Source organism: Triticum dicoccoides, chromosome 1B (assembly GCF_002162155.2).
Source record: "Triticum dicoccoides isolate Atlit2015 ecotype Zavitan chromosome 1B, WEW_v2.0, whole genome shotgun sequence".
Taxonomy (NCBI): Eukaryota; Viridiplantae; Streptophyta; class Magnoliopsida; order Poales; family Poaceae; genus Triticum; species Triticum dicoccoides.
The window spans coordinates 114,454,383-114,471,349 of record NC_041381.1 but is presented as its reverse complement, the minus strand read 5'-3'; the positions used below and the strand labels follow the sequence as shown (position 1 = coordinate 114,471,349).

At 46.9% G+C, this 16,967-nt stretch overlaps 1 protein-coding gene across 1 annotated transcript; it reads right to left on the bottom strand.

The window, feature by feature from the left end:
* Nucleotides 1-6,840: 6,840 nt before the first annotated feature.
* On the bottom strand, nt 6,841-14,022 carry LOC119350216 (probable transcription factor At1g61730; the record flags this gene model as incomplete). The annotated part of the gene is made up of 2 exons (XM_037618156.1): nt 12,938-14,022; nt 6,841-6,856 (listed from the first exon to the last, which is right to left on the bottom strand). Coding segments are annotated over exons 1-2 (1,101 nt in total), but the record flags the coding sequence as incomplete, so codon positions are not given.
* Between the last annotated feature and the right edge of the window lie 2,945 nt (nt 14,023-16,967).

The window sequence follows — 16,967 nt, the reverse complement described above, 5'->3', positions numbered from 1 at the left end:
TACTATGTAGCCCCTAGTACTTTTGCGTGCATCCGAATAGGGCCGCATATGTACATGGCCGAGAAACGGCCCTTCGTTAATGCGGAGGAGTCCTAAAGATTCTAGTTAGTCTTTGAGTGGTTGAACAGTCTCTCGCTGTATCATGGCAGTCAGTTTTTGGCTTTCTCTACTGAGGTGCTCATCCGGAATAACCAGGGCACAATCGCAGTAGTTCTCCTTTGGCTGCCTTAGCCGATAAGAACAGAATGTAAGGCGGCACACCCAGGAGCCAGGCAAACCCAACATTTGACCAAAGACATGATTCAGAGCTGGTGCATATAAGGCCAAACTCGTGACGTCGAACACTCCCGAAGGTATTCGGTCTTTGTAATAGAAAATAGGCTGAAGAATGCCTTTTCAATGTAAACCCTGTATTTCCAGGTACGTGCGTTAATCTATCATGGCGAAATGCCAATAACGGTAGTATCCTCTGTGGGTATGGAACCCATGGGATGGTTAAACAACAAGAGGCAATAGAAAAGGTTTAGACAGGGGCTTAATCTAAAAAGAAACCTGTTGAGCGGGGCCCTGCTGCACGTCTGCGCCTTTCTCTCTGTTGTGCTGTATCCTGGAAGGGTATCGCGTGAATGTTGTTTGTAAAACAAAACTCGTGTAGGAGAGTACAACGTAAGTAAGCGATGGATAGTAAAAGTGTAAGATGTTGGCCTGCCAATAAGGTTAAGCCAAGTTTGGGGCTCTATTAAATAATTATAGCCCCTGGTGTCCTCTATGGGATTACATATATGGTGCACTGGTTTATCCGGGCTGCCGGACTCATCTAACCGCATCTGTGGTCTTAATGACCAATCATAATTTCTGATATTAGAGGCCGCTTATAGTCCGACCGATAGGGCCGTCGCGTGTTCCTCTACGCATGAAGATCGCTCTGTGTTTCCGTTAATGGTTATGACGCCACGTGGACCGGGAATCTTGAGTGTAAGGTAGGCATAGTGCGGTACTGCGTTGAAGCGGGCGAAGGCCGTTCTTCCAAGCAATGCATGATAGCCGCTTTGGAAGGGTGCGTTGGTGAAGGGTAGTTCTTGGCTTCTGTAGTTTCCTGGGGAGCCGAATGTTACCTCCAGTACGACGGAGCCCCTGCCGTAGGCTTCAACGCCTGGTATCACCCCTTCAAAGGTGGTTTTGCTTTGGCTAACTCTGGATGGGTCTATCCCCATCCTGTGGACAGTGTCCTCGTATATTAAATTGAGAATGTTGTCGCCGTCCATGAGGACGTGGGTGAGATGGTATCCGTCAATTATTGGGTCAAGCACCAAGGCCTCTGATCCTCCGCACCGAATACGAGTTGGGCAGTCCATGTGATCGAAGGTGATCGGACAAGCCGTCCAGTAGATAGGTGTGGGTATGATGGGCTCTGTATCGTACATGTTTCGGAGCGCGCTTTCGTGCCTTATTGTGGATGTGTGCATCGCGTGGATCATATTTACCGTTTTAACCTCTGCTGGGAATTTTTTTTGTCCCCTAGTGTTCGTCTGGAGAGACTCATCCTCGTCTTCACTTGGTGTTTTCCTCCCCTTGTGTTCGGCATTTAATTTGTCGGCCTGCTTGAAGACCCAGCATTTTCTATGCATGTGGTTCACAGGTTTCTCGGGGGTGCCATGAATTTGGAACAGTCTGTCCAGGACCCTGTTCAGACCGGACGGTCCCTCTTTACTGCCTTTGAATGGCTTCTTTTGCTGATCAGGTCGAGAGCCCCTGAATCTGGCATTGACCGTTGTGTTGTCCGGGCTCTCTTCCTTGTTTGGCGTTTGTTTTTATTACGCCGTGGCTTCCCGTTGTCATCCCTTATTTCGGATGTGCTGGGGTCGCTGCTGCCTTTACGGGCTAGCCAGCTATCTTCACCCGCGCAAAAGTAGGTCATAAGGCTTTTTGAGGCTTCCATTGTCCTTGGCTTTTCTTGGCCGAGGTGTCTGGCGAGCCACTCGTCGCGGATGCTGTGTTTGAATGCCGCTAAGGCTTCGGCGTCTGGACAATCGACAATTTGATTTTTCTTAGTGAGGAATCTGTTCCAAAGCTTGCGGGCGGACTCTCCGGGCTATTGGATTATGTTACTTAGATCGTCCGCATCCGGAGGCCGAACATAAGTCCCTCGAAAATTGGCCCTGAAAGCGTCCTCGACTTCCTCCCAACTCCCAATTGAATTTTTGGGGAGGCTTTTCAACCAGTGTCGTGCTGGTCCCTTCAACTTGAGGGGAAGGTATTTGATGGCGTGGAGGTCATCCCCACGAGCCATGTCAATATGTAGGATAAAATCCTCGATCCAGACCCCTGGGTCTGTCGTTCCGTCATATGCCTCTATATTCACAGGTTTAAACCCCTGTGGAAATTCATGGCCTAGTACTTCTCGGTGAAGCACATGGGGTGAGCAGCCCCTCTATATTTGGACGTGCTGTGGCATGTCGTCGGCTGTTGTTGTGTCCGGTGCTTATTCCGAACTGGTATTTGGTTGGTATGATCGTTTTGGTGCCATAGTCCCTCGCCGGGGTGTGTCCCTTAGATCCGTATATGGACCTGGCCGCGCCGGCTTTCTTATCCAGGTGCTCTCGTAGATCGTGCGCGTCGTCGGTAGCCGCTTTGTTGCGGTTATGAAGTGGTATGTCTGGAATCCTAGTCGTGTTATTCTTTGGTGGAACGGCCTCGTCATCGAATTCTGGCAGTAGCTTACGTTTTGGATAGCTCTTTGTGTGGCGATCGTCGTCGTATCTTTCTTTAGTGTCTAGCACTTTATTCCATCTGCGATTGAGCGTTTCTTCTGCGGCTTTTAGCCGTTGCTTCTGCTTCTTTAGACTTCTCGCTGTGGCCATGAGCTTTCTGTGGAGGTTATCTCGTTCCACATGTTCGTCCGTAATGGTGAATGCATCATCGTCCGGACTATTTTCTTGTCCTGGGGCGGTTTGATGAACTTGTCCCTCGGGATCATTGTGATTGGGCATCTATTCCGAACTCGGTTCGGCATGACCTGGCTCGTCCTACTCCATCGCTGGGTCCATGTGGTCGTTGTTGTCTTCGGTGTTTACTGGTATGTCGATCTTTCTTGCACTCTTGTCACTATTTTTACTGTTGCTGGACTTTGAGCAGCGTCTGCGCTATCGTTTTGGCTTTTGTCCGGGAGTTTTATCTTACGGATTGTCGTCGTCGTCCTCCTTGGGCGTATCTACCATGAATATGTCATGTGACAAGGTAGTAGTCCAGCGTCCCAGAGATTCTGAATCCTCTCCTGCATCGTCATCCATACCGTCGATGCCTTCGGAGTCGAAGTCAAGCACGTCGGTTAAATCATCAACCGTGGCAATGAAGTGGGTGGTGGGTGGGCAACGAATTCCTTCGTCATCTGCTTCCCACTCGAGCTGAACATAGTTCGGCCGAGAGCCTCCTGACAAAGAGAGAGACTTTAATGAGTTCAGCATGTCGCCAAAAGGCAAATGCTGGAAGATATCCGCAGCGGTAAACTCCATTACCGGAGCCCAGCCAGGCTCGGCGGGCTCGGGAGCGCGCGGACTGGGACCGACGACCGGATACGAGTCCGGGGGTCCGGAGTCACAGACTTCCACAGAGGTGAGACCTGTGTTCGGCTCCAACACCGATGAGTGTATGGCCTGCGGGGCGGGGTCCATCCCTCCATCCTTAGGCAATGCAGCCCGCTCCGGATTTATGTCTGGGGCTGCTGCAGGGGTGATATCCGAACATTGTCCGACAGAAGGTCTAGGCCATGCTCATCGCGACTATCTGGTGCTCCTAGCACAGGCCCGAATCCGTCGAAGATCAAGTCTCCGCGAATATCCGGCGTGTAGTTGAAGTTTCCAAACCTGACCTGGTGGCCAGGGGCGTAGCTGTCGATCTGCTCCAGATGGCCAAGGGAATTGGCCCGCAGCGCGAAGCCGCCGAACACGAAGATTTTTCCGGGGAGAAAAGTCTCACCCTGGAACGTGTCATTGATGATGATTTAAGGAGCCGTCGAGCCTTGTAGCGACGACACAGAGGAACTCTCAATGAAAGCACCAATGTCGGTGTCAAAACCAGCGGATCTCGGGTAGGGGGTCCCGATCTTTGCATCTTAGGCTGATGGTAAGAGGAAGCAAGGGACACAATGTTTACCCAGGTTCAGGCCCTCTCGATGGAGGTAAAACCCTACTTCCTTCTTGATTAATATTGAAGGTATGAGTAGTGATGAAGCCATGTACCTAGGGTAGGGTCATGGACCTGTCCAAGATACCCTCCCCAAGGAGATCTCTAGAAGAAACCACCTTTCAGTCGACCTGGAAAGGTTCCACTCGACGAACTCGAATACACTCGACCATGAAGCCAATCACTCGACTGCCAGGAGATCTAAGGTCACTCTGCACGCAAACGGTCGGTCATTAAGTAGCTTTTATGGTCATCATAGCACTTTATGTATGGTGTTATCAGTAACGCCATATCTTAATGTACCTTAAACCCTGCATAACTGAGGGCCGAAGAGGTCTGGCGGACTCTATATAAGCCACCCCCTCCTCAGTGTAAAGGGTTCGCACCCCTGTAACTCATATACACATAATCCAGTCGACCACCTCCGGGCTCCGTGACGTTGGGCTGTTACTTCCTCCGAGAAGGGCCTGAACTCATAAACCCCTTGCGTATACAACTACTCCATAGCTAGGATCTTAGAGTAGATGTACCACAAGATCGTAGAGGCTAAACCCTAGGAGCTAGCCTATCATGATTATGACTATAATTGTGATCGGCCTTCTAAGGATCAACCTCTCCGATTTATATAGACATCGGAGAAGGCTAGGGTTTACATGGAGTCGGTTACAAGGAAGGAAACACAATATTCGGATAGCCAAGCTTGCCTTCCAGGCAAAGGAGAGTCCCATCCGGACACGGGACGGAGTCTTGAGTTTTGTATCTTCACGCTTCAATAGTCCGGACGATGTATATAGTCCGGCTGTCCGGATACCCCCTAATCCAGCACTCCCTCAGTCGCGCTGGTGACGTTGGAGATCATGACGATGCTTCGGTGATGGAGATCATGAGCACAAGATGATGATGGCCATATCATGTCACATATTTTGATTGCATGTGATGTTTATCTTTTATGCATCTTATTTTTCTTAGAACGTCAGTAGCATTATAAGATGATCCCTTACTAAATTTCAAGGTACAAGTGTTCTCCCTGAATATGCACCGTTGCTATAGTTCATCATGCAGAGACACCATGTGATAATCGGGTGTGATAAGCTCTACGTTCACATACAATGGGTGCAAGCCAGTTTTGCACACGCAGAATACTCCGGTTAAACTTGACAAGCCTAGCATATGCAGATATGGCCTCGGAACACCAAGACCGAAAGGTTGAGCATGAATCATACAGTTGATATGATCAACATAGTGATGTTCACCATTCAAAACTACTCGATCTCACGTGATGATCGGACATGGTTTGGCTGATTTGGATCACGTGATCACTTAGATGATTAGAGGGATGTCTATCTAAGTGGGAGTTGTTAAGTAATATGATTAATTGAACTTTAATTTATCATCAACTTAGTACCTGATAGTATTCTGCATGTCTATGTTGTTGTAGATCAATGGCCCATGCTACCGTTCCTTTGAATTTTAATGCGTTCCTAGAGAAAGCTAAGTTGAAAGATGATGGCAGCAACTACACGCACTAGGTCCATAACTTGAGGATTATCCTCATTGCTGCACAGAAGAATTACGTCCTGGAAGCACCGCTAGGTGCCAGGCCTGCTGCAGATGCTACTGATGACGTTAAGAACATCTGGAAAAGCAAAGCTGTTGACTACTCGATAGTTCAGTCTGCTATGCTTTACGGCTTAGAATCGGGACTTGAAAGATGTTTTGAACGTCATGGAGCGTATGAGATGTTCCAAGAGTTGTAGTTAATATTTCAAGCAAATGCCCAAGTTGAGAGATATGAAGTCTCCAACAAGTTCTACAGCTGCAAAATGGAGGAGAATAGTTCAGTCAGTGAGCACATACTCAAAATGTCTGGGTATCATAATCATTTGACTCAGTTGGGAGTTGATCTTCCAGTTGATTGTGTCATTGACAGAGTTCTTCAATCACTGCCACCAAGCTATAAATGCTTCATGATGAACTATAATATGCAAGGAATGGACAAGACTATTCCCGAGCTCTCCGCGATGCTAAAGGCTACGGAGGTAGAAATCAAAAAGAAGCATCAAGTGTGGACGGTCAATAAGACCACTAGTTTCAAGAAAAAGGGCAAAGGGAAGAAAGGAACTTCAAGAAGAATGGCAAAAAGGTTGCTGCTCAAGAGAAGAAACCCAAGTCTGGACCTAAGCCTGAAACTGAGTGCTTCTACTGCAAAGGGACTGGTCACTAGAAGCGGAACTGCCCCAAGTATTTGGCGGAGAAGAAGGATGGCAAAGTGAAAGGTATATTTGATATACATGTTATTGATGTGTACTTAACTAATGCTCGCAGTAGCGCCTGGGTGTTTGATACGGTTTCTGTTGCTCATATTTGCAACTCCAAATAGGGGCTACGGATTAAGCAAAGATTGGCTAAGGACGAGGTTATGATGCGCATGGGAAATGGTTCCAAAGTCGATGGGATCGCGGCCAGCACGCTACCTCTACATCTACCATCGGGATTAGTTTTAGAGATGAATAATTGTTATTTGGTGCCAGCGTTGAGCATGAACATTATATCTGGATCTTGTTTAATGCGAGATGGTAATTCATTTAAATTAGAGAATAATGGTTGTTCTATTCATATGAGTAATTTCTTTTATGGTCATGCACCCCTCATGAGTGGTCTATTTTTGTTAAATCTCGATAGTAGTGATACACATATTCATACTGTTGAAGCCAAAAGATTGAAGTTTAATAATGATAGTGCAACTTATTTGTGGCACTGCTATTTAGGTCATATCGGTGTAAAGCACCTGAAGAAACTCCATACTGATGGACTTTTGGAATCACTTGGTGCTTGCGAACTGTGCCTTATGGGCAAGATGACTAAAACTCCGTTCTCCGGAATAATGGAACGACCTACAGACTTGTTGGAAATAATACATACCGATGTATGCGGTCCAATGAATATTGATGCTCGTGGTGGGTATTGATACGTCTCCGTCGCATCTATAATTTTTGATTTTTCCATGACAATATTATTCGACTTTCATATACTTTTGGCAATTATTTATACTATTTTTAGGACTAACATATTGATCCAGTGCCCAGTGCCAGTTCCTGTTTGTTGCATGTTTTATGATTTGCAGAAACCCCATATCAAACGGAATCCAGATGGGATAAAAATGGACGGAGAATATTATTGGAATATTTATGATTTTTGGGAAGAATAATCAATGCAAGACGATGCCCGAGGGGGCCATGAGGCAGGGGGTGTGCCCAGGGTGGTGGGCGCGCCCCTGACCGTCGTGGGCACCCCGTAAGGCGGTTGATGCTCTTCTATTGCCGCAAGAAAGCTAATTTCCGGGAAAAAAATTGTGGCGAAGGTTTCAATCCAATCGGAGTTACGGATCTCCGGATATATAAGAAACGGTGAAAGGGCAGAATCTCATAGCGCAGAAACAGAGAGAGACCGAGAGACAGATCCAATCTCGGAGGGGCTGTCGCCCCTCCCACGCCATGGAGACCATGGACCAGAGGGGAAACCCTTCTCCCATCTAGGGAGAAGGTCAAGGAAGAAGAAGAAGGAGGGGGGCTCTCTCCCCCTTGCTTCCGGTGGAGCTGGAACGCCGCCGTGGGCCATCATCATCACCGCGATCTACACCAACACCGCTATCATCTTCACCAACATCTCCATCACCTTCCCCCATCTATATTTAGCGATCCACTCGCCCGCAACCCGCTGTATCCTATACTTGAACATGGTGCTTGATCCTTCATATTATTATCCAATGATGTGTTGCCATCCTATGATGTCTGAGTAGATTTTCGCTGTCCTATCTGTAAATGGTGAATTGCTATGATTGGTTTAATTTGCTTGTGGTTATGTTTCTGTCCTATTGTGCCCTTCGTGTCGCGCGAGTGTTAGGGATTCCCGCTGTAGGGTGTTGCAATACGTTCATGATTCGCTTATAGTGGGTTGCTTGAGTGACAAAAGCATAAACCCGAGTAAGGGGGTTGTGGCGTATGGGATAAAGGGGACTTGATGCTTTAATGCTATAGTTGGGTTTTCCCTTAATGATCTTTAGTAGTTGCGGATGCTTGCTAGAGTTCCAATCATAAGTGCATATGATCCAAGAAGAGAAAGTATATTAGCTTATGCCTCTCTCACATAAAACTTGCTATCGGTCTAGTAAAGTAGTCAATTTCTTAGGGACAATTTCAGAACTCCTACCACCACTTCTCCACACTCGCTATACTAACTTTATTGCTTCTTTATTTAAACAACCCCTACTTTCTATTTACATGCTCTTTATTATCTTGCAATTTTATCCAACAACACCTACAAAGTACTTCTAGTTTCATACTTGTTCTAGGTAAAGCGAACGCTAAGCATGCGTAGAGTTGTATCGGTGGTCGATAGAATTTGAGGGAATATTTGTTCTATCTTTAGCTACTCGTTGGGTTCAACACTCTTACTTATCGAAAGAGGCTACAATTGATCCCCTATACTTGTGGGTTATCAAGACCTTTTTCTGGCGCCGTTGCCGGGGAGTCATAGTGTGGGGTTAATATTCTCGTGTGTGCTTGTTTGATTTATCACTAAGTAATTTTTATTTGATGTTCATAGTTGTTTTCTATCTTTAGTTATGGATATGGAACACGAAATACCAAAAAAATTAGGTGTACTTGCTACTCATGGAGATGGGGAACCTCCTAAAATCCTCGATGTTGGTTATGTGAAAAATATCATGTACTACTTTGATAATCCTGAGAAAACCCCATTCAATTATCTTATGGGAGACACGTTGGATCAACGTGAATACTTTAGGGATTATCGCTTGACACAAAAAGGGAAACTATTATGGGGTCAAATTCATATTTGCATTGGTATGCGCGGCAACTATGCTTGAGATATGATTATACTTGTTGCTCTAGGATGAAGGCTCCACACCTTCCCTTTTCATGCAAATTCAATGATAATGAAAACTTAGCTTCTTATGCTAATGGTATATATGATTACTATGATGTGGATCAAATAGAAGAATTCGTTGCTTTTATGGGTGCTTATGAGATTGAATCTTCATTTAAAGAGTGTGAAAATCTTGATGATGTTGTTTACAGACCTGAAAATTTTACTATACTTAAATATTGCTATGAGAATTGTGAATTCAATTCTGATATTGATGCATTTATTGAGAAAGTCTCCGCTGTCCAAGCAGAGACTAATATTTTGCAGGAGTCTATGGAAGAAGAAATTGATGGAACTGTGAGCTCATTGGATGAAAAAGATGATGAGGAGAGCAAAGAACAAAAAGAGGAAGAGCGGATTAGCTACCCGTGCCCACCTTCTAACACTACAAAAAAAAGACATATCCGTGACATTTTGGGCCGAACAAAATTTTTTTATGTCACACTTATGACACTTCGATGATGATAATTGTGACAAAACCCGGTATCATCATAGATGTGGTGGGCTCCTACTTCTATGACAAAAAATTATGACAGAAAATGGGCTTTTCGTCCTGGGCGGGCCGGAGACGCAGCTGCATGACATTCTTTGGGCCGTCCATGACGGAAAAAACCGTGGTAGAAGCGAGGGCGAGGAAAATTTCGGGGTGTTCCCGGTTACGGTGGGTGGTCGGGGCCGAGCGATGCGCGCTTCTCTCGTACCATAAGCGCGCATGTGCGAGGCATTGGGCTCTAATTGAACCCGAGCGAGGCGTTGGGCTCTAACTTAACCTGAGCGATTGCACTGCAGGCTACGCGTTACTGAACCGGAGCGATCGGTCGATGGCTGTTAACTAAACCCGATCGAGCGATTCCTTCGCTACTGCTGCTAACTGAAGTCGATCGATGCTGCCTCTGGATGAATAGTGATCTTTGCTGGGGGTTTGGATGAACACTGAGCGGTGGGGGTGGATGAATAGAACCCCGTGGTGTTGCCTCTGGATGAACAGGACCTTGATCGATCGAGCCAATTGGGGTTGGATGAACAGGTCCCCGTGGAGGGCTGGATGAACAGGACGACCCCGTGGAGGGCTGGATGAACAGTAGATGGTGGAGGGTGGATGAACAATAGCCCATGGAGGGGTGGTTGAATAGGAGCCTATGGAGAGCGGTGGTTGAATAGTAATCGGTGGAGTAGCGCGCGGTGGAGGCTGGATGAACATGAGCCTGTGGATGAACAGGAGCAGGTGGAGGCTGGAGGAGGTCGACGGTGGATGAACAGTAGCCCGTGAAGGCTGGAGGAGGTCGATGGTGGAGATGAACAGTATCCTATGGAGTCTCGTTTTGCGGTACGCCACACCCCTCCCGATGAACAGGACCCCCATTTCGACCGTAGCGCTCCAACTCAAGTCCGTTTCCTCCGTTTTGTGGTACGCCACACCCCTCCCGATCGATAGGACCCCTTTTCGACCGTAGGAGGACCAACACAAGTCCATTTCCTCCGTTTTGCGGTACGCCAGACCCTTCCCGATGAACAGGATCCAGTTTCAAATGTGGCCGGTCGAACACAAGGCCGTTTGCTCCGTTCTGTGGTACGCCAGGCCTCGTTTCCATCGGCTGTTCCATCCAAGCCTGTTGGCTCCCATGCGTTCTGTTGCCTCTCGATAAACACGACGCATTTCGTTGCGTCTCGATGAACACGACGCATTCCATTGCCTCCCCATGAACACGACAACGACGCAGTTTCTCCGTTCCGACCCAGCCATGTACACGAGCCCTGGCCATACGTATGCGCAAGTAGGCGTTCGAGACCCTGCCCGTATGTATGTACGTGGCCGCATTTTCTACTTTGCACATTATCCGCTATACGTACGTGTACATGCTACGTGCACGCCGCGCCTCTACTACGACATGTGCGCGCCTCTACATCGACCAGTACGTACGTACACGTTCGTGACCAGAATGACCACGCTACATACGCTTCGACCAGGTGGGTCCCGACTATCAGGCACTTCCTTGAGTGCAAATATGTAGCTGGTGGGTCCCAGCAGTCAGGGGGGCGAATCGTTTTTTTTTTTTGCCCGAACGCACTTCCTTGCGTGCGAAGATGTAGCTGGTGGGTCCTAGCAGTCAGTGGGGAAATGTTTTTTTGCAAATACGGTGGCCAGACCGGTGGGTCCCTGCTGTCAGGTGGAGGTATAATTATTTTGCGCATAATAAGGAGGCACTTCCTTGCGGCCGCCGTGGACCCAACTGTCAGCCTCTCCATTAATTCGGGCGGCAGAATGACGGACGGACATCCGACGTGTCATTTGAATGCGGAGCAATCGCCTGCACTGAGATGCGGCACGGGTGGCGCTTTCTCGGCCGGACGCGCCGCTTCAATTCTAGCGCCAGACGTGTCTGCTCTGGCCGGGCATGAATGTGGCATTGATGATCTGGAGCGGCGCTGACCGTATTCCGACAGGAAGCGTGCGGGGTGAGGGAGGGGGTTCGAGTGGGCCAGGGCAGTCAGAAGCGTGCGTGATAGCGGTCCGGAAGCCCGCAAAGCCTCCATGTTTGCCTCCGATTTACGCGAGAAAACACGTCCATACTGCTCGACAGAAAGATACAAGCCTGCGTTGGATGACTTACGTAGTTCGACAGCGTGATCCAAACATATGCGGACGGTTTGACGGTCGGCCATTCGACATGCCCTAAAGGAATGGAGCGGGGGATCCACGTCGTCACATGTGCATATCGGTACAAAAACGGCGTTACTCGTGACCGTTTATGTATGTGCTCAGCTGTCTTGTACCGGTCAGGCCGCGTCATGTACCAACAAAACACACACAAGGGCGTCGTCACGTTACCCGCACTTTACACGGCGCCGTCTCCGTATGACCCGGTTCAATGGGTTGTATGATTCTTTTCTTCATACGATTGCATTGTTTACATGCGCGGATGCGGTGTTGTCTTATTGGCACGTGTTCCGCGAGCAGACGAGCCCGTCCTATCAATCGCCGTTCTTCTCCATTAGCTAGCTAACTGGATTCTTTTGAGCTACGATAACATACCAAGAGAAATGAAAATGGGGACCTAGCAGATGGGGTTGGACTTTAAGCTCCCCGATGAAAATCACACGAAAGACATAGAGGAAGGAAATCTTACGATCCCACCAAGTCCAGATTATGGTACTATCCAGAGTGAGCAATTCATATAAAAGAATGCCACTTCTTCAGTTGATTTTGTTTATTATGGATTTGTTTACGACTGACTTTAGTTTTTCTACGCTGAACTACAGCAACTATTTCGACGATGTTTTTCTTTCTTTCGGGTTGATCGTACAAAGGGATGGGATATGGTAACTATTACGACGATGATGACATACTCCCCTTTAATAGTAAAGATAGACACAATGATGCAAGTGGATTTCTAAAAAGTTTCAACTAAAAATTTAAACATTGTTTATGAAACAAAAAACAACAAATCCAAAAATTTGTCCTTTTGGTTTATCAAGCTTCCTGTCCAGGCTTGAACTGAAGTTTTGCGGCATAGTCTATACATATTGTGACTAGCTAGGGGCTAATTTCTTTCCAAAACCTTTCATGACTTCTTGATGAGTAAAGGTAGTTAATGTTACCACCCTGCAAAGAAAAAACAAGGTTAATGTTACCAAAGCAAGAATGACATCATGTTTAGTCTCATTTCAACATATATACCGAATAATCCATAACCACTAATAATAACATCTATAGAAAACCTGAGCAGATGACAGCACAAAAAAATAGGACAAAAGAGATGAGTTTCACCTTAATTCTCAGAATGACATTTGATGGATCCAGACCAACTCGATAAACATGCTAAGCACCTCATTCCGTACGCTAGCACGGTCCAACTCTGCCTTAATCTCCAAAACCCGCTGCTTCTTCACTTTGGCATTCAGTTTGCGGGCTTTAGCATCATCAATCAACTCAAACGCCCTCTTCAGAGGGCCCTGTCCATCGGCGGCGATCTTCTCCACTACCAGAGCGAGGTGAGGGTATATATCCTGGAGCTCCTCAAAGTCCCTGCGGACACGTGGTCCTGGCGCATGATTGCCCTTCTTGTTTCCACCATTGGGCAATGGTGGCAAATCACCCCAAATTTTATTGGAGATCTCGTACTTCCGGAGGTCGTCGGCGCCGCCACGCAGTGGTGCTCCGGAAGCAACAGTGGCCCGCATAGAACGGTACTTATCCCTCATGCGACGGACCTTCTCATAAATCTCTGATATTGTGAACTCCTTCCTGTCCATAATGTGTCCGTGGAGGACATCGGGCAGCTGCGAGCGACCTGGAGGAGAGCCATGGGTTTTGACGTGAATGGCAAGGCCCTCCAGGATGCGAACCTCGTCTTGTGCCGACCAAACACGAACATATGCGCCTGGTTTTCCTCCCTTCCTCACGGCTCGGCAAGTCCTTTTCTTCTCCTCGACAGCGACGATATCCGTCGGAGCGGATCCCAGTGAAAAACCGGACACGTCGGCCTCGAACGACTCTTCATCTTCCCTCTGGATGGCATCGTTTGTATAGGAGCCAGACCCTTCCTCTTCGTCGGTGGAGGAGCCGGACCCTTCTTCTACGTTGGTGGAGGAGTCGTTCGTGATGTCGTGTGCTCCGGCGAGCGGCTGCTGCGAGTGTTTGGCCTCCCCTATCTCCTCTGCGGCCGTCTCGTGCGCCAGGGACTCGCTACTGAGCGGCGGGTGTGGTAGATTGGTGGAGTTGGAGGGCAACTGCGATTGAGGAATCATCGACGGCGACGTCAATGGTATTTCCTCTTCGGGAGGGATTCGCGGATGAGTTGTTGAGGTGGGTGTTGGGAAGGGGTCACCATTATCAGAGGAGGAGAAGAGCTGGTGCCATGAGCGGCGGGCAGAGGAGCGCTTTGGACTCATCGTCCGTTGAATTTGGGTGTGCTGATTGGGTGAAGACGAAAGAGCCTCCCTCGATTTTATATTATATAAGTATACTAAAAAAGATGTATTAGGAAACATCTCAAAAAAAAGAGACTTAGGAAAGTAGCAAAGAAAGAAAGTGCAATTATATCATTTTTTACTAAATATGCCTTGCAATGCATGTCCGCATGAATACCAGGTCGATAGTGCGAGGGCAAGTGATCGCATTGACAAAAAGTTGCACCGGATGGAATATATTCTATAGCTAATCAAATCAGGTGGGCGGTGATTTGGCACTATCTTCCTTTTTGCGTGGCAAATTAATTAAGCATGATCAACGGGATGAAAAATTAAGCTAGTATGTTGTCTCTTTTTATTGCGGGGTAGCTAGTATATTATCTTTGCCTCTTTATTCATTTTTTAGGACACTAGGCGTGGGCCCGTGCATTGCCACGGAGCCAAATCTATATCTATACCTATATATTGTATACCTACTATTAAAGGAAGTAGGTATTTTTGGTTTGGTTTTACTTTGTTTCGTCCCGTTTAGGTGATTTTTTTTTCTTTTTGGTTTCGTCCCGCCTCGAAGATTTTTGTTATCCGAGATGGTACTATTTTCTGACGCTGTGCAAGCCCGCTCACGTTTTTGTTTCTTAGTTGAACGATCGCTTGGCTGGGCCAGTGTATGCGATCGAAGCCCATCCAGGCAAAAAACAAATACGGGCGTCTATCAATTTATGGGCTGCGAGTGGGCTCCTGAAAATAAAGTAAAAAATGAGTGGGCTTCATAATATCAAGTAAAATATAGTTTACACAGTGGAGAATCTAACTCTGACACCTCTCATATCAAAAGAACCCGCGGTAACCAACTCAGCTGACTTGTATTTATGATTAATCCCACTTCGAGGGTTTATATTGAATCACCGTGATATACGTTCCGTAATTGCTTGGAAGACACTTAAAGGAATTGGCCTTGAGATTGTGTGGCTGCCATGCAAAAAATAGAAATATTCCGGGACATTAATTGCCGGTGAGGAGTCCCCTTGATTAAAGTGAGGGATCATGATGGGGCTGGATTTGTGTGTCCTTTAAAGGATGCGGGATTTGTGGGCTGCTAATGCACCCATAATTAACGGTTAACAGTTGCACAATTAATAAGAAAAAGGGTTTCGTCAAGGATTGCTGCAAGCCGACCCCTGTTATTAGGAAAAAAAGAAGAAATTAAAAAGAAGAAATATGAAGTACGAATTATTTCGGGCAGTGTGAATGTCAAGTAAACAATTATTGATTTCTATCCAATGGGAACCAACGTTTTGCATGTTTTTTTAAGACTTCATAAAAAAATCAAGAAAATATTTGTAAAATGGTGCGTCAAATTGTGATCAAACCGTTGTCCTTGAGCCCATGGACTCTAAAGGACCAATAACCAACTAGGCCATAAACATTTTGTGATTTCCTAATGGATTACATCGAATATTATGCGTACTCATTGATCTAAGGTTAATTTTGAATAACTTAAATATTATTTTTTTGTCATGAATGAACCGATGAGCTGGCGGTACAACCGGTGAGTCGCTCGTTCGTTTTTTAAACTATGATTAGACGGCCATGGCGAAAGAGCACGCCATAGTTCGCTGCTGGAAACATACCCAAGTTCATGCTAGAGATGAAGAAGGAGGACGGTGTCGACAGTAAAGTGTATGCGGTTTGTGTTGACTCAAGTGATTGATGTCCTCCTGACTTAACTTAATTTGCATTAATAATTATTATTGTGTGCGCTAAGAAGGAAATGCATTGGCTGATTTGTTAAGACATTTGTGTTGAAGCACGTGAAGATGTATGTGACACGCAAGGAACTACAAGCCAGTGTAGGGAGAGGTTTGTGAAATCGGCATGGTAGAGTGTGATGACCAAGCTCACTGCCTTGGGATTGATGACATTTGTTGTAATAGGTGGGCAAGTGACCACCATCATGATGACATGGGAGAAATGGCAACGAAGATGACTCGTTAGGTCTGTGCGCGAGTTTGTTTCTCCCGTTGCAACGCACGGGCATTTGTGCTAGTATTATTTTAATGCAATATAAGATGATCACAGGAAACAAATCTTTACGTAAAATAAATAGACAAAATAAGATTATATTTTAGTTATAAAGCGCCGCTACGCGTCTGCCGGCGGATGTGTTAGAAACATCCGCCACCCGGAGAGCCGTCCGATTAGACACTTGATAGCCGTCGGATGCAACCATCACCCGTAACTGCCAGGTCATTACTTCCTGCAACAGTCGTTCTATTTCAGAAACAGAATCCCCTGTACGCCGCCGTCCAGGCACAGCTCCGCCCATTACTTCCTGCAATAGTCGTTCTGTTTCAGAAACAGAATCCCCTATCTGCCGTACAGGCACAGCTCCGCCCAGTGCGGCGGCAGTAGCCAGAACCGCAAAAATTGCCGCCACCTGCGCGCGGGGGCACCTAGTCCTTCAGGGCAAAAATCCTGCAACAACATGGCGCACCACATCGCGTGGCAGATGCTGGGATCCGATGCAGATCGAGCTCGCTGGGGGCCGCCGCTTCAAGAACAGTGGTGACCATCATTCTCAGCTCCGACTGCCGCCGCGGGGCTTCCTCCGCGAGTTGTAGTATCATCCTGGTTCACAAACCCTCCGGTTGTGTTTCCTGAAACTACTTCTACCAGATCAAATCAAGGCAGCGGGGTGAGTTTCCTGACTCTGAAAAAAACATGAACACTTGTGTGTCTCTGAAACTCATGGAAACCTATGTCCCAAAAAATAGCTAGAATTTTCCTATTTGTTCCATGTGTGTGGCAGCTAGAAACTCAATTTTGTTTCATGTGTGTGAGTGGAACAGAGGGAAATCACCACACACCTGTCTGCTTGTTCTATCTCTGCAAAACATGATACCCTCTATTACTTGTTATTTATCAAC